The sequence below is a fragment of the Lontra canadensis genome, unplaced genomic scaffold (genome assembly GCF_010015895.1).
Source record: "Lontra canadensis isolate GAN:19392208 unplaced genomic scaffold, GSC_riverotter_1.0 scaffold60, whole genome shotgun sequence".
NCBI lineage: Eukaryota > Metazoa > Chordata > Mammalia > Carnivora > Mustelidae > Lontra > Lontra canadensis.
Window position 1 is genome coordinate 9278201 of NW_022631054.1, and position 22691 is coordinate 9300891.

The 22691-nt window shown below is 55.9% G+C and overlaps 1 protein-coding gene across 2 annotated transcripts in view; it reads right to left on the bottom strand.

Annotated features, from left to right (window-relative positions):
* Nucleotides 1–291: 291 nt before the first annotated feature.
* Nucleotides 292–22691, bottom strand: part of SLC2A1 (solute carrier family 2 member 1) — a 28200-nt gene continuing 5800 nt past the window's right edge. The window contains exons 2-10 of one of the 2 annotated variants that reach the window (XM_032877498.1): nt 16494–16589; nt 5549–5709; nt 5160–5400; nt 4369–4531; nt 4084–4271; nt 3721–3825; nt 3162–3263; nt 1755–1958; nt 292–1371 (exon numbers count right to left, since the gene is read on the bottom strand). In XM_032877498.1, the coding sequence (XP_032733389.1) occupies nt 1171–1371; nt 1755–1958; nt 3162–3263; nt 3721–3825; nt 4084–4271; nt 4369–4531; nt 5160–5400; nt 5549–5709; nt 16494–16589 (1461 nt within the window). In that variant the 3' untranslated portion in view covers nt 292–1170. Of the gene's footprint in view, nt 1372–1754; nt 1959–3161; nt 3264–3720; nt 3826–4083; nt 4272–4368; nt 4532–5159; nt 5401–5548; nt 5710–16493; nt 16641–22691 lie in introns of those variants that run through there. The other variant, XM_032877497.1, reaches the window with a different exon arrangement.

The window sequence follows — 22691 nt, forward strand, 5'->3', positions numbered from 1 at the left end:
AATGCCTCAAATGTCAGCTTATTTAGATTTTCTCTGGGTAATAAGGGGTCTCCCAACCAAGTACTAATCAGGCCCAACCCTGCTTGGCTTCTGGAGATCAGTGAGGTCAGGTGCATTCAGGGAGGAATGGCCCTAGACAGACAAAGCAGGAGAGGGTGTTGATCAGGAGTGCTTGGATGGGACTGGATCTTGAGTCAGAAGTCCAAAAGGTCATGGTCACTACGGCAGTTGCTTCTCTCCCATTCCATCCAAATCTCCCTACCCTTAACGCACAAGCATTTCAAAACCGTGTTTCTAAAAACCAGCCATTTATATCTGTTTAGGTAAGTTACAGAAGGAGTAAGGTGGTATATTTACAAATTGGTTTGTCCAGATATACTATAACTTAGTGTCTGTATTTAATATTGACAACCAAAAAATATATATAAATATCTTCCATCTATACACAGCAGGGCAGGAGTGTCTGTGGTCTTCTTGCGCAGTGGGTTCTCAGCCTCCCAGGGCCCTCCTCTCGTGATGATCGTCTGGCCCTCAGTGCAAAGGAGACTAGAAGCTCGTAGCCCAGTTGGCCCTTCCCCTCTCCTCCCTGCACTCCAGTGCTCCCAACTGGTCTTCGGCAAGGCAAAATTACTTTTAAGTGGTTGGGTAGGAAGGGCGAACCCTAATGGAGCCTGACACTTAGGGCAGGGAGATCCAGGCCTCAGAAGAGAGTGGCCACAGCTACCTCTTGGGATAGAAGCTTCATAGTTCATAGTTCGATTAGTGTGTCCTTGGTCATAGGTCCAGCCCTACAGATTAGCGTGGTGAAGAAGGCAAGTGTCTAGGCAGGGCTTGGTCCCCACCTTCAGGTACTGAGCCATTCAGGGTGAAGTCTGGGGTGTAGATAGAGGAGACTCTGGCTGATAAAAAAATAGTAACAAAATCAGTAATAAAAAAATTATAAAACTTGTTGCCTATCTGAATAGATCTGAGCAACAGTCTTGTTTTTGTTAAAATCCTGGAGCCATTAACGTCCTGAATACTCTTCTGGACATCATTGTTGGCTGAAGGAAGGAGCCCCAGGCCCAGCGCTGCTGAAATCTGTCAGTTTGGAAATCTTATCCAGCTGCCTGTGCTCCGAGAGATCCTTGGAGCTGCTGGGAGCAGGCCAGGCTGGTGGTGTGGGGCGCCTCACACTTGGGAATCAGCCCCCAGGGGGTGGAAGAGCTCCTCAGGTGTCTTGTCACTTTGGCTGGCTCCCCCCTGCCGGAAACCGGAAGCAATCTCGTCAAAGGTCCGGCCTTTCGTCTCAGGCACTTTGAAGTAGGTGAAGATGAAGAAGAGAACCAGTAGCACGGTGAAGATGATGAAGACATACGGCCCACACAGTTGCTGAAAGACACACAGATCTACTCGCTTGGAGCACTGACCCTTCCCCCTGGCTATAGGGTCTTGACCTGTATGACTTGGGGCCTCTGATCTGAAAAAAGGGAACAACTATGCACAACCCAGGAGTGCTGGGATGATTAAATGACACTGCCTGCACCTGGCACATAATGGGCTCCAGGGAACAGGGACCCCCCCCCAGCAGAGCAGAATGGAGACAATTCAAAGCTAAGAAAGAACCCTGGAATGGAGGTCAGTGTTTTTAGCTATGTGATCTGGGCTTCAGAACCTCGATTTCCTCCTCAGCAGGCTTCTGATGGGAAGAACTGGGAGAGCACCTGGCACAGCAGTGCGAGGGGGCCTGCATGCAGGAGGCGGGCGGTTCTCACCTCGACATACTGAAAGCACATGCCCACGATGAAATTTGAGGTCCAGTTGGAGAAGCCAGCAACAGCAATGGCAGCTGGGCGAGGACCCTGACTGAAGAGTTCAGCCACAATGAACCACGGGATGGGGCCAGGGCCCACTTCGAAGAAGGCCACAAAGCCGAAGATGGCCACGATGCTGAGATAGGACATCCAGGGCAGCTGTTCCTGTTGAGGACGAGAGAGGGGTGGAAAGCTGGATTAGGCGGTGACGGGACGCTCCCAGAAAACACACTGCTGACGTAGCCCAGGGCAGGGCTAAGAGCTCTGGCCTGGGAGGCAGGCGGCTTGGGGCTGATCCTGGATTGGCTACATGACACAGACTCTCCACCGGGTCTCACTTTCCTCATTTGAACAAAATGACCTAAGTCCTGTAGGGCGGGTGTGCGGTGGAGTGTACCCTTCGGGAACAGTAACATGGGGTGCACGTGGGAGGGGCTAAGAAGAGGTTCCTGTGGTCCCCTAGCTCTGGATGCAGAGCAGTCTGCCGGAAGCTGAATGATGGGGAAGAACATTCCTGGGGTAAATGTTAAGGACTCTAAGGTGCTCAGCTCAGGACCAGCAGAACAGGCCCCAAGCAGGTGGCCGGGTATTATCATTGTCCTCCGGGAGGCCACCGTGGAAAAGCCATAGGCTTTGGTTCTGATCCCAGATCTGTTACGAATCCCCGGCAGCGTGCCAGACCTCTCAGCCATCACCACTCTCCAGACTTTGGTTAAGCTGTCAAATGAGCAAACCGCTGCTTCCTTGCCCCGGAGGTGGACAAATGAGGATTTGTGTAGGGAAGGTGGCTTGTACACGGTCACCATTGTAAACCAGCAGACCTGAGATGAGCTCCTAGCTTTGTCCTTTATCTGCTGCCTTCCTCGCCTCACTGGACTACGTTCACCACACCTGGGAACTGGGAATACTAACTGCACCCCAAAGGGCGGTGGCTGAGAACGGAGAGAAAGCACGCTTGCATGTGTTGGTGGTTGCGGGGGCTCCTATTTCCTGGGGCTCTTCTACAGATGAACTAAGGCCATGGATGCAGACTTTGAAAGGCTCAGTACTGGCAGAGCAATTCCTGGGGAGAGGATGCTTAGTAGTTATAGGGCCAGAGGTGCTGTGGCAAGAATGCACCAAACCCGGAGAAGCCAGGGCACGACCAGTCGTAAGTGGGTGGAAGGAGACAGCCCAGGGGGCCAGGAGGTCAGACCTGAGCCCGAGTGGGGTTGGGAAGAAAGGGGCAGGACTAGGGAGAGGGCAGCTCCCATCGGGGCTCTGGATGCCCCTGGCCAGGCTGGGGCTATCATCCTTCTTCTGGTACCCGAAGCTCCTGGAGCTATCCCCCAACTCGTGCCACCCCACTCCCATAGTGTGGTCACTCACCAGCAACGCCAGCGCGATGGTCATGAGCACGGCACAGCCTGCCATGCCGGCCAGGCCGATGAGGTGCAGGGTCCGGCGGCCAGCGCGCTCCACCACAAACAGCTGTGGGCAGACACGGGGTCAGTGCCACCCGCTCCTGCTGCCTCTCTGACCCCCAACCCCATCCAGAGGCTCGTCCCCAACGCTGGGAAAGCCACGCGGCACAGCAGACACCAGGGAACACTGCACTGCCTCCCCCCTGGGGCTCAGCTTGGGGACTACACAGGATTTGAGGGGCAGAGCGCCAGATCCGGACGGCAGGATGGGGTGACGGGCTGGCCCCAGAGGGCACAGAGCATTCTGGCTGGGACTGTGGGCAGGCAGTGCACTTCTTAGCATCCGTGTCATGGGCTGTTAGACTTGAGTAATGAACAGACTTGGGAGGATGCGCCAACACGCACTTACGAGAACTTGACGCGCTTGGCTCACAGTAAACGCTGCTGTTCGGCAGCGAGGCCCTGAGGCCACCTTGAGCCAGACCCGGACAGCTGAGTGGGGGCGAGCCCTAACCCTGACTCACCGACACGACAGTGAAGGCTGTGTTGACGATGCCGGAGCCGATGGTGGCGTACACAGGCTGCTGCACCCCCGCCTTCTCGAAGATGCTCGTGGAGTAATAGAACACCTAGGGGACGGACAAGTGGTTGGGGTTTGGCCGAGTGCCACAGCCATTCTCCTGCCGCTGTCCCTGCGGGTACGGGACCCAGGGCAAGGACAAGAGGAAGGGGACCCGGCAGCAGGGCCCTGAGGGGTTTTGGCTCTGCAGGAAAGCCGTTCCTGCGGCAGGGGTGTTTGTTTTCAGTGGGGGATCTGGTCCCAGCACACACGTGACCGCAGGGTTGGGCTGCGGCCCACGGGCAAGGGCGGCTGAGGGGGCACTCACAGCATTGATGCCCGACAGCTGCTGGGACAGCTGCAGCACCACGGCGATGAGGATGGGCTGGCGGTAGGCGGGCGAGCGGAACAGCTCCAGGATGGTGACCTTCTTCTCCCGCATCATCTGCCGACTCTCCTCCTTCATCTCCTGCAGGTCGCGGGTCACATCCGCCGTCCCTCGCAGCTTCTTCAGCACTGCGGGGGGAGGGACCGGAGGGAAGGTGGGGGTGGCTCAGAGCAGGAAGGCGGCCAGGGCCGGGGGCTGGGGAGGAGGGCAGGGCCCTGCCCGTACCACTCTTGGCCCGGTTCTCCTCATTGCGGTTGATGAGCAGGAAGCGGGGGCTCTCGGGGCAGAAGGGAAGCAGGACGCACTGCACCAGGGCCGGGATGAAGATGACGCTCAGCAGCAGGGGCCACAGGTCCTCGTTGCCCATGATGGAGTCCAGGCCGAACACCTGGAGGAGGCCGGGATGGAGGAAGCGGCCCCGGGCACCCCCGCCCTAGCCACCCCCACTCCCAGGCCCGCTCCAGCCCGTGGTCTCCGCCCACTTTGTAGAGGGGCTGCCGGTCAGGCGAGGCGAGGCTCTTCCGAACCTCAGTTCCCTCAGTCGTCACACAGGGAAAAGCAGGACCTACCTCACAGCACAAGTGGGAGGACACATGTGGCAAGGGTGAGTCACAGGGCATGGGGGCTTTGGGGATGGGGAAGGGAAAGCCTTCTGGAGAGAAGGTGGTGTCCATGTAAAGGCATCAAGGCCTGGAGGCATGGGAGAGCCCGGCATGTGGAGATACAGGGGCAGGACAGGACACAAGGCTGAGGAGGCTGGACGAGAAGGGCCAAGTCATCTGGACTTGGCTCTCGTGCCTGGGAGGCCGTGGGGGAAGTCGTGACTGGCGGAGTGTTCGCTGGGATCTGGGCCTACTAGGATGTGTGCCAAGAGGCCATCCTTCACTGCAGGGCTGCGGAAGGCTGGGTGAGAATTGTCATCGGGGAGATATCTGGACAGAGACATGAGAGCCACGGAAGCTGTGGGGCGCGTGGGGAGCGGACAGTGTGAGCAGACAGACCCTGCCCCGGCCTACCTGGGCAATGAGGATGCCGACGACGATGCCCAGCTGGTGCAGGGTGCCCAGGGCCCCGCGGAGGGCCGTAGGGGACACCTCCCCCACGTACATAGGCACGAAGCCTGTGGTCAGGCCACAGTACACACCAATGATGAAGCGGCCCAGGATGAGCATCTCAAAGGACTTGCCCAGTTTCGAGAAGCCCATGAGCACAGAGGACACGAAGGCCAGCAGGTTCATCATCAGCATGGAGTTCCGCCTGGGGGTGGGGTCACCAGTCAGGTGCGTGCCTGCATCTCCCCAGAGTCCCAGGGGCTAGGTCACAGACAACACCCTGAACAGGCAGGGAAGTCTCCCCTCCCCCCATCTGGGACCCCTTGGCCACAGCCAGAACCCCTTCTGCTCACCGGCCAAAGCGGTTAACAAAAAGGCCCACAGAGAAGGAGCCAATCATGCCTCCTACAGAGAAAATGGCCACAGAGAGGGACCACAGGGTGGTGAGCGTGGCCGCCGAGATGCGCTCCCCATAGCGGTGGATCCATGTCTGGTTGTAGAACTCCTCGATCACCTGCGGGAGGAGAAGCAGCCTGCTGAGGAGGGGAGGCAGCTGCCCTTCTTCCCCTTGCGTGGTCCCCTCCATGGGGGCCACTGACCACAGCGTGCCAGAGAGGGCCCAGCACCTAGCTGGGCCCCAAGCTCACTGCATGTCCTTAAGCCAAGTCCCTCCCTTTGGTGGGCCTCGGTTTCCCCAGGTGAGAAAGAAGGGGCTGGGCTCACATCTCCAAGAGGGGAGCCAGCTTTTATGCTTCCCCCAGATGCAGTTTCCAGTACCCTTGGGGGTCACAAGGTTAACAGAACTTGCTAGCGGGAGGGGGATACAGCAAATGACCCACAGTGAAGTTCAGGCACAGGGCAGGGAGAGGTGCAGGGAGAAAGTGTCTCCTCCGACTTGGCCCCCTCTTCTCTTCATGGCACCCAAGCAAGGCTCTCCGGGCCTCTGCGCCTTCTTCCCCAACCCCATGGCTGGGGAGGAAACACAGCTGGACATTTGGCTCCTGGTTCCAGACGCTCTGGGATAAAGGAAGGGCAGCTCACTGACTCACTGACTTTACCCTCAGCACCGGCATACAAGATGTGCTCCTGAACCTCACACAACTGCCTTCTGACTCCTTGGCCCAGCTATTTATGGGAGTTCCACCCCGAAGGATGACCCATGACCTCTTCCCCTGTGCCAGGTGCCAAGCTGGGACGTATGGGGAAGGCTAAGGACAAGGAAGCAGTTCCAGGAACTGGAAACACCTGCCCTAGAGGCCTGCCCCCCACAGCCCTGCCCCCACCCAAAGGAGGGCCTGGCCTGATCCACCGGTTCTACCTGGACACATTCACCCTACTCTCAGGCAACGCGGCCACACACCCAGTGCCACGGGACCGGTCTGACCCATCCAGCCACATGCGTAGCTGGGCATGGACCCAACATACCCAGAAAAGGCCTTCTGTGCACTCGCACCATCTCACACACACACTGGTGCTCACAGCCTGAATATTCCTGGGTTCAGCCAGTCACAAACCTGCATGTCTCTCTCCGCTTCCACCACCTGCAGCTCAAACTCGGCTCCTTGCCCACCTAGCCCGTGCCCAGCCTGTCCAGGCAGCCCTCCCCGCAGCACGCGGTGAATCCCTCGGCACGCAGCAGTGTGCTGCCACTCGCACCACCTCCATGTCACTGCTCTTGGACTTCCCTAACCCTCCCAAGCCCCAGGGGTCTAGCAGAGGAGAAAATGGTAGGCTGCTCAGGTTGGGGGTGGAGGGGGACTGAGGCCCTTGGTCCCAGGACAGACCATCAAGTATGCTGGGCCTGGCCCCATGGCTGCAATGGGTCCTTGGCCTCTCCATTTCCTGCCCTGCTGCCATGATCTGTCCCAGGTCTCTGGAGATGGCTGACAGGAGGCCAGGGTCCAAGGGGTTAGGATGGGTTGACATGGGCCTGGGGAACAGAGGGAGGCAGCCCCCATCTGTCCCAGGGAAGCCAGAAAGCACAGGGGTTACGAACCTGGACAACAACTGAGTTCAGGTCCCAGCTCTACCCTGTTATCACAACCGTGACTTTGGGCAAATTATTTCATCTCCAATGGCAACATTAGCAGTATCTACTTCAGAGTGCTGCAAAGAACTAATGAGTCAGAGTGCCTGCATGTTGCCTGGGGACTGAGCCAAGGGACCCCCATCACGTTCCGGCACCAGCCCCAGGGCAGTGCAGACCACTGACAAGGTCCAGCCAACCCTGCATCCCATAATTCAAAGTCAAGGCTCCAGGTCAGATACCAGTCCGACCTCCCCACTTCCCACCATCTCTACCTCAGCTCTAGGACTCATTTCCACACTCTCCACGGTTATTCCATCTGAAAGGACCATCCTGCCTTAACCATGCTGAGAACTTGTGAGATCCAGCTCACAGGGTCCCAGGAGTCTGTCCTCTCTGAGGACAGGGACCCCAAGGATTCACACTGGGGCCTATCCCAGGGCTGGGGCCTATCCCAGGGCTGGGGCCTATCCCAGGGCTGGGGCCTATCCCAGGGCTGGGGCCTATCCCAGGGCTGGGGCCTATCCCAGGGCTGGGGCCTATCCCAGGGCTGGTGTCAGGGACACCTGGTGAGGGAATGGGAGGCTGAAATGAAGAGAGGGCCTCAGGCTCTCCTCCTGGGAGCTTCTGCTTCTGCTGGTGGGGGAGGGGGGCAGAAAGAAGGCAGATTTTAACAAAACAAAACAAAGTGCTTCTGTTCTTCAAGGGCTAACACCAACCCCCAAGGAGGACTGGTTGGGAGAAGTAATGCTCCATTTATCAGGCTCTGCAGAGAACAGGCCGTTCTGCATAAGCGTACTGTTCAGATAAATGACACTCAGGCCACCGAGAACCCATCATCGGGGTGGAAATCTCTCTCCCTCTGTCAGTCTCACTCTGCTGTCCCTGGGGCTCTCTCCAGGGGCAGGGAGACCACCCCTCTGCCCCCAGATAACCTTTAATGTTTGCATTTTGTAGTTCACAGGGTCTTCCTCTGCCCCCGTGGTTCAGATGTTGTCTCAAGAGAACGTTACACATACATCATTCTGATTTTTGCCAAGAAGCCAGCTAGCGGAATTACCCGAATTGCATGCAGAGTCCACAAGCGCTGAGTAAGGGCTTACTCCCTAAATGAGCCTAAAGATGTGAGGCTGAGCTCTTTCAGCAGCTCAGGTCTTTAACCCTCTTCTTGGGGGCTGGCTGGGGATGCTGAGGTGGCCAATGAGAGGACCACATTTCCAGAGGCTCCCCGCCCCCAGTTAAGTGTGCTGCTTGTGGTAGCAGTCCGAGGGACCCAACCTTGTCCAGAGCTAGCTCAACAGCTCATGAGCTCCCCGGCCACTCAGACCACTCAATGGGGATGGCTGAGGGTGAGGCACCAGCCCCCTCCACCCTCTCCCTCCACGTCCCCAAAGCCCCAGCCCCAGGCTCATCCTTTCCACTCCCCAGTGGCACTTCCTGGCCAAGTTGAGGCTGCACAGTGGGTTCCTGCCTCTTGATCTGGCACTTGAGATTTCTGGGAAGAAGGTATGTCTGGTTTTCCATTTCTGCTGCTAGTGTGGGGACTCCGTGTCCTGTCCCCCCTGGGGGTCCATGGCCCACGTAGGCCTGAGCTGGCCTTGGGCCCAGGAAAGGCAGGGAGTCCCTGGAGAATTAGAAGAACACTACACAGGGAGAAGCTCTGGGATTACTCCCAACCTAGTCTGTGCCCTCAGCGTCCATCCTAGCAGTGGCTGGGTGCCCCTAAGAGCAGCCTACAGTCCCCCAAAAGGACCCCACAGACCCAGGCTCCGCAACAGGGTCACCAGCAGCCTCCCAAAGCCCAGCTCGTATGTGAGGTGAGGCCAGGCTCGTGCTTCTCTGAAAGCTTCCACCTCACATGCTCCTCACAAGCCTTGACCCTGCTGCCACCCTGCAGGCAGGCAGTCACTAGGTCCCACCAAACAGATCCCTCCTGATCTGTCCTATTCTCTACCCGTGAAGCACCTGCCCTAGGTCTCGCTGGATTCTGCTCCTGACCCCTCCCATCAACTGAAGCGGTTCTGCTTCCCATGATTAATTACTCCCCATCATGCCATCAAAGCCCTGCACCTCCAATGCTCCAGCCTTAGCCATTCATCCGCAGCTCTGCTCCCTTCCCAGCCCTTCCCACACGAGGGTCTGTGTGAGTGCATGAATGCTGGGAGAAGAACAGGGACTACCATGGCATCAGGCTCTCAGCAGTTGAGGGCTATGAAGGATCTCTGTCCAATCACCCTACTGACTGACCCTAGAAGGCAGATGCCCATCAGGGACACCGCAGGGGTCAGGGGGGGGCAAAACGGGCCTGCTCTGGACAGCTGAGATCCCTGGACTAGATGGTTCCCAGTAAAAAGCTCTTCCTCAGCCTGCAATTTTCCTGGGGGTGGCGGGGGAGGCTTGCATCACAGATCTGACTCCTTGGGAATCCCTCCCTCCTCCCCGGGCGCAGGCAACTGTGGGAGAAGAACCACATGTGTGCCTGTCTGTGGAGGAAGTTCAGACTTCCTCTGTGTCTGGGTAGTGTCGGTAGTCTTGCCCTGGGCATGAGGCAGCGTCTGCTGCCCAGCATACAGAATAAGCTGCTACTCAAGCCACCTGAAGACAAAGGATTATCCCAAGGAATTCAGTGCCAGAAAGGACCTGAAGGAACTAGGGACCTGCCTCTGGGAGTCTTTCCTCAGACCCTGCCTGGCTGCCCCAGGCACAGAAACCCAGCAGATCTACAGAGCCCCAGGACACAGACTTTAGCTCTCAGAAGAAGAGCTTCCTAGGCTTCAGAGGATGGGAATGCTCAGGTCACAGGTAGTGAGTTCCCTGTCAGCAGGAAGCATACAAGTCAAAGTTTAGGGCAGAGATTGTGAAACATTTTACATAAAAGGCTAGACAGAAAAAATTAAAAATGGGCACAGCTGATTTTTCTCCACCACCCCCAATCCTCTACAAACGTTAAAAACAATTCCTAGTGCAAGGGCCTTACAAAAACAGTCGCTAGCTGGATTTGGCCTCCCTGCCAACCCTTGATCTAGAATTCTCGACTACTGCCAAGAGAAGGGGACTGCTTTGGAACCTCTGGCTGGTCTCAACATCCTTCCCTGTAGATTCCTCTACCCCAGGGTCTTCTAGATCATCCTGGGAGGGAGAGTCAGAGCTCCCTCTCAAGCCTCTCTTCTTTGTCCTAGATGTTCCCAGGGGTGGAGGGTGTGAAGAGCTACCTAAGCTCTGAGCTCCAGCTAGAGACAAGGGCCAGCTTGTCCAGTTCAGTCTCTCAGCCTGGCCTTGACCCTAGTCCCTGCTTTCCCCTCCCGCAGAGCTACCCTTCCTCAAAGCTTATGTCCCGATAGCAACTCTCAGCCACACCCCAGGGTCAGCGGGGAGTTCCAGCAGATGCTACCGGTGGGACTGGACAGATAGCCCCACCTGCATGGTCCCCTGGGGCACCTCCCAGGGCCTGCAGAGGAGACTGAGAGAAGCCAGATGGATCTAGAAGCTGGGTCACAACCCCCCAGTAGAGGCTCCGACCACCCACGCTGCTTCTCTGAAAGAGCCCTGAGATGGCTTCTCTTTAAAACCCAGGCCTGGCCTTTGCTCTAGCTTCCTCACAGGTCCCTGGCCTCCAGGGCCTCCCCTGCCAGCAGAGGGATCTTCAGGTCCCCATAGCAGGCCCCGCTCACAGCCTTGCTTGGCTCCCCACTGCCCCCCCCCACCACCACCCCCGACCACCCAGGCACCCCGCATCTCTGCAGTTTCCCATGCCCTTTCCCTGTCTTCTCCCCGATGGGCTCTTCATCACCTCTCAGAGTATACACAAACACTCCAAGAGCCATCCCCAACCCCCCCCCCACTCCATCGCAGTGGTTCTCAAACAGGGGCAACTTGGCTCCACAGAGGACATCTGGCTATGTGTGAAGGCACTGTTGGTTGTCACACTGGTGGGAACGCTGCTCAACGAAACTACACCACTTAGGCCAGCACCCGCCCCCCCCGCCCACCAACGCCAAAAATCTGGCCCTGAAGTTCATTTTGAGAAAAGCCCTGCTCTCCGGGCCACGCACTTTCTCCCTCCGCCTTCTCTGCTCCCACAGGGCTTGTGCACACTTCCATGGCTGCCCGGGGACAGCTCGTCATCAGGAGACACGTATCCCCTTCTAGACTCAATTTCAACATGGGGTAGGGGGAGGATTCATCTGTGTCACCAGGTCCCAGCAACAGGGCTAGATACGCAGAATGAGTAGTCACTAACTAATAAATGAGCCACCTCTCTGAGGGCTGAAGTGATGACACAGCTCAGGCTGTAACGGTGTGCGGGATTGTACGACCGTGTGTGGGAGACCGTTGACAGGTCTGTACATGACTGAGCTTGACTTGGCCTGGAAGTCAGAGCAAGAGGGACCAGCCGTCAGCTGTAGGCGTGTGAGAGGGCGTTTGGCTGCCCATCCGACTGTAGTACGGAACTGCCATTCCTACTGTGGTGGGCAAGGATGCAGACTGGAGCCAGACTCTCCGGATTCAAATCCCAGCTCTGCCGCTTACTAGCTGGGTATCTTTCGTTTCCCTGCTTAAAATCTCTGTGCCCCCACTTTCTTGTAAAACAGGGATTCTAGGGCCTACCTAATAAGGTTATTATAAGAAACTGAAGGATGATTTTTGAAGCACTGAGAGCAAGACTTGGCACACAGTAAGCTGTAAGGGTGTGTGTTAGTGGAGATGGGTGAAGGGGAAAGGGAAGGACCCGAACTCTCTGGATCTTGATGCAAGTTAAGGAGAGGCTGCCTGGAGCGGAGAGCCTGAAGCCTGGAGCCCAGCGCAGCCCCAGTGGGCAGAGGGCTCTGATGGGAGCCCTCTTCAAGCTGGGTCACCTTGGGCTGACCTTGTCTGCTCTCCAGGCCAAGTTCCTCCTTTGTCAAACAAGGGATGATGAGCCAGTGGACCATCAAGCCCCTTCCAGCCACAACTCTGGTTTCTGAGGCTGCCTTATTCCGAGACATGCCCAACAATGTCCCTTGGCCAGGAACGCATGCATTCTTAATGGCCTCTAGTCATCCCTTGTTGGCAGCTCGGCCATTTGGGGAAGGGAGAGGCAGTTCTCTCCACCCAGGACAGTGGTCAGGATGCCCTGTTCATTTATTTTGCTCTCTGTGGCCGGGCTTCCCCCCCTCGCCCCTCCCCAGGAGACAGGAGGCCTGGCAGGGGCACCATAGGGATGTGGTCATCACTCCCTGGTGACGCCTGGAGGCCACCCGTAGCTCAGCCTCTCACTTTCCAAGTGACCTCACCCATCAAAGCTTCCTCCTCTAGGAGGAGGAGATAACCCAGCCCCACCCGCCTTGCGGGGCAGCTGTGAGGAGATAATTTACCGGGAGGTGCTTTGTAAACATTTAAGATAATGTTATGATTAATTAACCACTTCCAGGAGGAAGCCCTTTGGGGCCTGTTTTATAAGCTCCAGCTTCGGGCGTCCTCACCATTAGTGGGGTACAGTCTCCTTCAGAGAGCAGGCCGAAGGGACCAGCCCAGGGCTGCATCCTACGAAGACGGGCGGTCAGGGTGTGCGCCATTCCACATCAGGGCAACGCTTCTTGCCACTCCATCTCAGCATTGCCTGGGCCGCCTCACCTGTCCCTCCTTCCGCAAGGGGCCAACTCCCCTTCAGGGTCTGCCCAGCTGCCAACTCCTCCTTGAAAGGCCGCCCCCATCAATCCCACGCCAGCATTAGCCTGCCTTCCTCCCTGCTCCATCCAGAGCCACCCCGAAGCCCTCCATTAATTAGGAACCCCCCCCCGTCCAATTAATTATGCTCTGGCTCTTCCCAAGTCTCCCCCGCCCCTTCGTAGTCTTAAGTTAGGGCTAGACGGGGTGGGGCCCAGCTTAAACCATGTGTCACAGCTCTACCCTCCCAGACTGTCTGGGACAGTGCCCTGCGCAGGAGTGAAAGTTTCGGAAGGACTGAGTCACAGGCCGCCTCCTGGCACAAAGGGGCAGCTCCAAGGCCAGCCATTATCTCTTAATTCTCTTGGCCATCCTATCCCCCCTTCACCATTTAGGTGAATCACAGCAAGTCCACTCCTGGTTGGAAGGGCTGGGCCAGGCTGACGAGAAGTACGTGCAAAGTGCAGGTGTAAACACAGGGGCGCAGATGGCCACCCCCAGAAAGCCCGCTCCACTGCAGGGTGTGGGCAATCAGCACTGGCCCCTCGGGTCCTCACTGCAGACCTCGTGGCAGTGAGCTCCTCAAGTGATCTTTGGACAGGGGCCCAAAGATGCCACCATCGATGACATTTCCAGTTTGGCTGGACCCTCCATGCCGCCCACCAGCCCTCCCCAGCTTTCTCGCCTTCTGCCTGTCTTAGGTTTTAGGCGGGAGGCCGCAAGAACGGAAGAACTGCTCCGTGGATCTGTCCCCATCTGCAAGTTCAGAAGTTTCTCAGTTGCTCCTCATGGCCAAATGCAACCCTGGTGCCTCTGCCCCCCAGTCCCTGCCACCTGAGACCCCTCCCCCACAACTTGCCCTCAACCCCTCTGCTGATGCCCTAAGGCACATTTTAAAAATGAAATCTTCCCAAATAAAATAAAATAAAATAAAATAAAGTCTTCCCAAGTGAAAAGGCATCTCAGGTGGCCCACCCCTCCAATCACCAACCTCTTTTCTCCCTTCACCACTGAATCTCTTGGAAGGACCCTCCCTACTCCTTCCTATCCCCCCACCCCCACCAGCGGGATGGAGGTGTCTACCCACGCAGTCCCACCCAGTCAACCTTTGGTCACCACAGCGGCAACATCCGGTCTTGGGTATTGGGCAATAAGGGGCCAGCTGGTCCAGCTCACCCTCTGGGGCTCCTTAGCTCTCCTTCACCCTACTCCCCAACTCCTCTTTTTATCCCAGTCTCTCTAGGGCATTCCCCTCTCCTGCTGTCTGAATACCGGTGACCAGCTCCTAGTTTTTCTCCAGCTGACTACCCACAGGAGGAAGACCCCAATGTCCAAATATTTCCTGTACATCTCCAGCTGTGTCTCACCGCACCTCAGTTTTGGCATGTCCCTCCCGCACCTCTCGGTCCCTCCCATACCGGCTCCCCCTCCAGAAACCCAGAAGCCACTTTCAAACCCTACTCTTGTCCTCACACTGAACTGATGACCAAATCCTGCCCACTCTTCCTGCTCAGTGTTTGTTTTCCTATCCCCACTTACTCGGAGCCGCTCTCTCGCAATTTCCCTATCTCTCATTTCCCATTCTCAGACCCTCCCACTGCCTAGATGGCCGACTCCTTGCCCTCAAATGCAAATCTGATTCTATTTGTCCTCTTCAATGAGGCCCTATTGTTCTCACTCTAGTCCATACTCCTAGCTTGGCCCACGCCTTGGTGCCCACAGGCCTGTCCTGATGGCGCCGGGCCATGCCACACCAGTGGGTGACACTCTGTGGGTGAAATCGACCCATGAAGCCCTTTGTAAGTCAGGCCTGGGCTTCCCGTGGTGGCCTCCCCAGACTTCTTTCTCCTCCCATTCACCCTACCCTGGACTGTCTCTCTCCTCTGCCTACCCAGCCCTGTTCTGTTTCTGGAAAACGCTGCTATCCTGATCTCAGAGTTCTCATCCTCTCATTAACTCACTAGGTGATCACAGTCGAGACCTCACTTAACCCAGGAGCTCCCGACTCTGGCCACACATAAGCATCAGCTGGGGCGCGTTAAACATAAAATGGCGAAACAGCACCCCGGATTGAACACATCAGGATAGGAGTGTCCAGGGGCTCCCAAGGTGTAATCAGGAGCCCCCAAGGGGCAATCAGAGGCCCCCAAGGGGCAATCAACTGCAGAACTCAGCCATCCTCTAAGACCGTGCAGAATTTCCATCTGTGCGATCCCCACATGGAGCCAGCTCCGAGGCACACACCTTGGTAAGAGCTGCTCAGAACACTTAGCTAAAGCAGGGCCTGGGGCTGTTCCAAGCATGGGCGCCATTTCAGACAAGTCTGGAAAAGTCCTGTTACCTCTGCTGCAGCTGAGCATGACTCAGCAGGCCAGGCCTTCCTGGTAACCCGCTCCCGGGTATCAGGCGTGGCCCCCCACAGCCACCCTCTGCCTACTGGGAGGAGGACCAGCTCTGACTCCCGACAGTGCCCAGTGCCCCTGGACTGGCCGCTGGTCCTCGGGAGCTGGCCACACTCACTTTCTAGCCTCACCCTCTGGAGGGCAGAATGTGACCCTGGCAGGACTGTCCACTCTCATTTCGTCCTCCCCAGGAAGGTATAGAGTTTTCAACCGATGAGGCTGGTCAGGAAGACAGCCTGAGATTACGGAAACCGTCTGGCTTCTGAATCCACCATTCACTGGCTATGTGTGGAACCTGCTGGTTATTTCATCTGCCCAGGGCTTTAGTCTTTGGGTCTCTACAATGGAACTTAACCTCATAAACATATGCAAAAAGGCTGGTATAGAGAAGGGACGCCTTCCAGTTTCCTTTCTGCCCCTTGACCCCTCTCCTCTTCTCTCCTCCCTAAAGCAAGTGTGCTGAGCTGGAGGTGGTCGAGGGGGTCCCTCTCGGTCCTGATATCCAAGGAACAAGTGAGGACAGATCTGGGATGTGCTGCAAGGAGAAGCAAGGAAACGCAGTCCCCTCCTCCCTATGGTTCCCTAGGGCGAGACATCATTTTTACTTGGACAGGAGGCCTCCAGGGGAAGAAGGCTATTTCCAAGTGGAACAGGAGGCCTTTACAAGGGAGGGTGCTGTTTGTGGATAGGTATGAGCACAGGCTTGGGGACTCCCCGGTCAGGAAGGTTCCAAGGTAGACTGGGCTTGGACACCGGCTCCATCACTGCCTCGCTGGGTGATGCAGGGCAGGTTCTTTCTCTGGCCACTCTCCCCACCTATAGGACGGGAGCAGTGATTGTTGCCTTCCTGCCCGCCTGCCAGCCCGCCGGCCTGCCTGGGCAAACTAAGCGGCAAGGGAGATAAGCACCACCAAGCCTTCTGGAACCCCAGAGTTGTCACATAAATGCAACATCATTGTATCACGCGTTGCTCTGATGATTACAAGTGTCTGTGCTGGGTAGGAGGCTGGTCAAGATGACAAGCCCCCACGATTTTGCAGCTCCAGGATTCCAAGGCCAAAGTCAAGAATTTTTGACCTGTTCAGAGCAGACAATTGGCTGGTGGGATCAGATGGTGAACTGATGTAAATGACTGACACCTGAGAAGCAGGGGGAGCCTGTGGGATGTGCGGTGCCCAGCAGAGCAGGCTGGCGTTGATAAACCTGAGAAGGCATAGCACTCACCTTCTGCGGGGCATTGATGACTCCAGTGTTGTAGCCAAACTGCAGGGAGCCGAGCACTGCCCCTCCCACGGCCAACATGAGACGGCCCGTCAGCTTCTGCAGAGAAAAGAAGACCCACACTGTTACAGGCATGTCTGGGCCCAGGTTACTCCAGGGCACAGGCGGGCAGGTTCCTGTGTTCAGATATCTGGCCTGGCTCCTGGCACCACACCAGTCCTTCTCCCAGGAAACTGGGCCACTTCCTGACCTCGGATGCCTGAACCAGCCCCGCAAAATTCTAGACACTGGGCTGGCCAGACTCATTCCTTGGGGGAGAGGGGAAGTCGGGTCTTCTTTGTAGCCAGGTCTTGGCTCTCTGGAGTCTCATTCCTCTGGTGGAACCATGACCTGCCCAGGTCCAGGGCGCTCCAGACTCTGTCTGGGAGGCCCAGTAATCAACTCCCCTATGCAAGGGGGGTGCCAGATTACGTGGGAGGAACAGCATACAGAGGAAGCACCCTGACTTTGGGCCAGAAAGTGCTGGCTTCTGGCTCCAGCCGACCTGAGTCCCAGCAGGCTGCCACCCTTCCCTAGTCCTGTCCAGACCCCCATTTGCTTGTGTACAAGGTGGGAGCAAGCATGCTTGGTAGCATTGGAGATGTGGTCTTGCCCTCCCCTCCCCTCCATTCACAGAGCAGGAAACTGAGTCCTGAGAGGCAGAGACAGATTACGCAGGAGTCTGCGGAGAAGTCAGGCTGGAGCTCAGGGCTCCTGACTCCCCACCTCGTGCCTCTCATGGCAACCAGCCGCAGGGCATGGGCTTCCCAGGGTTATGTGGACACAGATGACGTTAACAGGCAGGAATGTGCTTTGGAAAAGTACATGACACCAGGCAAGTAAGAGTGTCGGGCCAAGGTGTTTCAAGGGGCAAAGGGTTGGGGGAAGAAAAGCATGGTGGGTCTCTGTTCCCCCCCGCCCCAGCCTGGGGCATGAAGGCCGCAGACAGGAGAGCCCTGGGTGAACAAGGTGCCATACCCTTTGGACTCGGTTTCCCCACAGAACCCAGAAACAAGATCCTCACAGACAGCACTGGGTTTATGGCTACTCAGACTGGTTCCTAGCATGGTCTTTTCACTCTCTAGAAGCTGCCAGGCCAACAACTGCAAAAGCCAAGGTTTTCACATCAGAGGTGGAGAGAGGATGAGACTTTGTTAGTTAGCCTGAGCGCTCAGGCGGAGTCCATTCTTCAGCAGATGAGTGCTGGGACCGTCCTTCCCACAGGGCCACCTGGCCTCTTCCTGGCCCAACTCTGGACATTCATTCTGGGCCGGGGCTCTCCTCACAGAGGACTGCATGCCTTCCAAAGTCTCCCTTCCCTTAGCTCCCCAGGGAGCCTCCAGACCCAGGGCTGTGGGCCCTGTGTGCGTGGGGAGCACCTGACGCGCTCTTTGGGCCCCAGCCAAGCTAACTCATCATCGGGTGGCCGCTGGGATGAAGGCAGAGGCGGTCACAAGGCACTGAGCATGGACGGAGGAGGGCTGGAGAGCGGCCGTTGAAGGCTGCCATGTGAGGGCTCCCTGCCTGTGGTGAGTCACATGTGAACTCGGGGTTTTCCACACAGAGTACAGTATTAATGGTGTGCCAGAGAGATTTCTCTAATTCACGTTAGAATAAATGTAAATATGATTTAATAAAATGTGGCACAGCTATATCATAGAATACGGGGGGGGGGGGCGGGGGAAGAAAGCTCTCTAGGAGCGCCTGGGTGGATCAGATGGTTGGGTGTCTGCCTCCAGCTTGGGTCATGATCTCCAGGTCCTAGGATCGAGCCAGAGGTCAGGCTCCCAGCTCATCAAGGACTCTGCCTCTGCCTCTCTCCCTGGCCTGTGCTCTCTCTGTATCTCTCTCAAATGAATTAAAAAAAAAAAAAAATCTTAAAAGAAAAAAAAAAAACCAGAAAGCTCTTTACTTATTGATTTGGGACACTTCCCAAGCTGTATTAAGGAAAAAGCTAGCTTCATAGCAATGCCGTGTTGCATGCTGTGTGTGGTATGAAAAGAAGAAGAAATGGCTGAGGATGGGAGGGGAGGCAGAACACACCTATCTACCTACTTAAAACAACACGTAAGAAAGGTAACGCTGTACCCTGGGATCTGGATGGCAGAGGCTGGGTGGCATAGAGGTTTCACTTTACACCTTTTTGCATGCTTTTTAATTTTGAACCATGTGACTGTATCACCTACTCAAAAGAATTACCTATAAACCCCTTGGTTTCCTGTTACTTAGAACAAAGCATTTAAACAAAAATGAACAGCACACAGATGATGAAGTGAACAGCAATACAGATGACCCGTGATCAGGAAATGAACAGCACCGCAGAGCTGTTAGCGCTAAGTCGTCTTATCACAGACCCCGTTTTCAATCCGGCTCTGACGTCCCAGGGGTGTCTGCGACTCTGAAGTTACTCTTGGGGCCCCCGTTGAGCAGCTGTAGCCTCTGTCAGTGGGGGCTACTGGGAGCCAAGGACAGACCCCTGGGCTAGAACTGCCATGGGCAGGTCAAAGTCAAATCCCGCTTTAGAAAACCTGCCTACCCACTCCTGGTTATAGCCACAGCCACCGCGGCAGGCTGCTGCACTAGGACTCAGGGATGCTCAGTGACCCATGCTCCAGGCCCTGGATGACACAGACCCCAGTCCCGACATCAAGGTATTTTGCCTGGGACAATCGAAGACAGGTTCGTAGGAGGTGACATTGAAGTTGGCCATGAAGGACATACAGAGTCTGCCAAGTGGGGAAGCAGTGGAAAGACTGCATTCCAGGTAGACAACAGTCTGTGCAGTGGGAAGAAGAGGGGCCTGATTTTGCCGGATTAAACAGGCAGTGCTCAGTGTGGCTGGATGTTAGGTGCAGGGGAGGAGATGTTGTGTGTCGTCCCCCCCCACCCACCCACTGCAAGGAGGCACACCCCCACCACACCCAGCGGGATCTGGGCTGTACTGAGCTCAGGAGACCCAGGCGGGAAAGCAGAGAATAGCTTCTCTTCACTTCGGAGCTGGGACAGAAGAGACCTCTGGGCTCAGGTTCCTCACAGAGGAGAATGGGGGATCCGAGTTCCTTCCCTAAAGACTTGCTGTCAAGTTCAGTATCCGTGGCCATTAGGGAGCCTGGCAGGGTCCACCTGACAAGCATCTGCTGACCAGGGAAGCACGGGAAGCCACTCTCCCTTGGGCCACCACAGCACCACCTGCCCCCACCTGCTCTGTGGCTCATCCAGGTGCCACAATGAAATCCATTCATTCCGTACCTTTATTTAGGTGTCAAGCTGACCAACTAGTTGGTGGCGACTTGGAGAAGGGGAACAAACCCACAGCTGTGGCTTTCTTGTGAAGCCTTCTTTAAGAGTGGAAGCGTAATGTGGAATCTGCAATCTAGAATCTGTGACCCCTAGGAGCCCACCCTGGTCACACATCTGGGACCACCCTGGGGGCTGAGGCTACCCTCTCCTCTAGAAGAACCTGCCCTCTCACAGGGTTTTGCCCTAGTTTCGTCCCCTGCAATTCACCCACCAGTCTGGGAACTCCCTCCAAGAATGGGGCCAGAGTCTTACCCAGCTCTGCAGCCAGAGCACCCAGGGTTGGGCACAGTACAGATCATTCATTCGTAACCGCTTCCGAATTTACCTTTCACGGTATTTATTTGGCCAGAAAAGTACTCATCCTAACAGATTTTACCTCGACCATTTATCGAACCCCGGTAGGCATTGGAACATCAGCTCTGAGAGGCACAAACAGGCTAACAGTAACTCCCACGGCCCAGGACTGGAGAGGAAAGACCTCAAGTTCAAATTTGGGCTCTCCTAGGAGTGCTATAGGCCTCTCAGTTCAGCACATGCCCAGGCTCAGGGACCAGCACAGAGGAGGACCTCACACCCCCACCCCCCATCAGCCCTATCCCAATGCAAGGGTCCTGATGCAGGGTCAGCCTGAGGACTTCTCCTCCCACATACCGGGATGCCAGATGGCACACTGGCCATGTCGAGTAACTTGCTAAGCACTGTGGCCTTTTGACCCTTGCCCAGGTGCCCTTCCTCAGCACCGTGCTCCAGCCCTGGGCTTGGCCAGCAGCAGGCCCTTAGTCAATATTGGCAGAGGGAGGGCTTTCCCTGTAGGAGTAGGGTCCCGTGTTGGCTCGATCCAGACACTGCTCCTATCCCAACCTCCTTCCACAGCTTCTCAAGTGGTTTCCTGACGGGCACGGAAGCACAGGACATAGTCTTTCTAACAGCTTGGTCCCCAAGTTCTAAGGAGGACAGGAGGGGGTGAGGCAGGGGAGTATGAAACCCATAACAGCTCCCCTTTTTTATTTATTTTGTGTATGTTTTTCCCCCCAAGATCGCATTTGAACAAAATTCTGGGCATTAAAATACAAAGAGCCGCCCCCCCCCCAATTGCAGAATTGCTATTAACAGTCTCATGTGACAGATGGGGAGCCTAAGGTCAGAGGGCAGACTCCCAGGATCGTTAGCAAACAAAAGCCAGGGCTGGGCCTTGAGTTCTTTGGATTCCTTGACTGGCAATTTACCCTCTGGCCCCTTCCATCCTGCCAACTCTTTTCAAAAAGAAGAGGGATGGGTCCCCCTTCCAAAGCCTAACCTGCTGGTGACCTCAGGCAACTCCTCTGGGGGCCATCCCCTCTGGCTTTCCAGTGAGGTCAGGACTTCTGCATGCATGGCTGGGCCTCCCCTACATCCCGCGGTGGCCCTGGGGGCAGAAGGCACTCCTCAGTCTTGCAGGCAGAGAGGAGAGGAGGGAGCTGTTGCCTTTATCAGCACCCGCTGCCCCAGCAAGGTACCTGGTCCCATGCCAGCAGCTGCTAGCGTGCCCCGATTCAGCCACCGTGGACATGCTATGGGAGAGACACTGCTCCCACCTCACAGATGAGAAAATGGGGCGTTGGGAGAGGGGAAAGCAGATAACCAGAAGGTCCTCAGCCTCTGTAATGCCTCCGGCAGGAGGTCCCTGAGGCCAAATCCCATGCCCTTCCTGCTCATGTCCTCCCCCTTGATTCCGGGCACCGGCCCCCGAAGGAAACAAGGTTCCTACCTGGTACTCTCTATGTAGGTCAACTTCTATTCTAGCGACTTTTGGGGCCTTGCCCAGTCTGAGCCAGGACAGCCCAGGCCAAAGCTCAGAAACCTCTGGCCATTTGATTGGATCTTGCTCTAAGCCAAAGTTGGCAAACTAGGGTCTGTTGGCCAAACCCAGCCTGCCAGCTAAGAATGGAATTTCCATTTTTAAGTGGCTGGAAAAGAAAAAAAAAAAATGACTAATATTTTGTGACACATAAAAATTATATCAAACTCCAATTTCAGTGACCACAAATAAACATATTACTGGAACACAGTCCCACTCATTGATTTATATATTGTTTACAGCTGCTTCTGCATGACAATGACACAAGGGGATCACAGAGCAGAAAAAGTTTGTCAGCTCCTGCTTGAACAAGCCCTAGGTCCTTGGAACTGCTGTGTTGGGGAGCCTGAGTGGCTCAGTTAGTTAAGCATCTGTTCAGCTCAGGTCATGGTCATGATCTTGGGGTCCCTGGGGTCTACTCCCCATCAGGCTCCCTGCTCCTGGAGCAAGGGGCAGGGAGCCTGCTTTCTCCCTCTCCCTGCTGCTCCCTGTGCTTGTGTTCTCTCTCTCAAACATAAAATCTTAAAAAAAAAAAAAAAAAAGAGAGGGAGAAAGAGAACTGCTCTGTGCAAACCTAGCCCATGTGCACAGGATTTTCAAAGCCTTCCAGGTAAAACCAAATCATCCTCTCTAAATAACCCAAAGGTATCTGTCCTAAAACAAAACCTAAGTCGCTCCCGGGGCTGTGTGCAGGTACCAGCCATCTGGAAAAGCCGATATCCATTCAAAGGGTGAGATGGGCACCAATTCAACCCTGATGAAATTCACTGGGTCAGACCATGAGAATATGCAGAGGGCCCCGTCCGTGGACAAGTTTAAGTCCCAGCTCCCCCTACTAGTGTGACCCGAGAAAGCCCACTCCCTCCAGACCTCTTTTTCTCCAAAAGAGAGGTTTCCTAATAAGCCATTACTTAGGAATGCTTGTTCCCAAAGCTATTCTAGCCAATGGGCATTCAGCACTAAACCAAACCAACCCCCTGCCTCCTTGAAACTTGGTATTTCAGTTAGGGGTGGGAGGGCAGAAA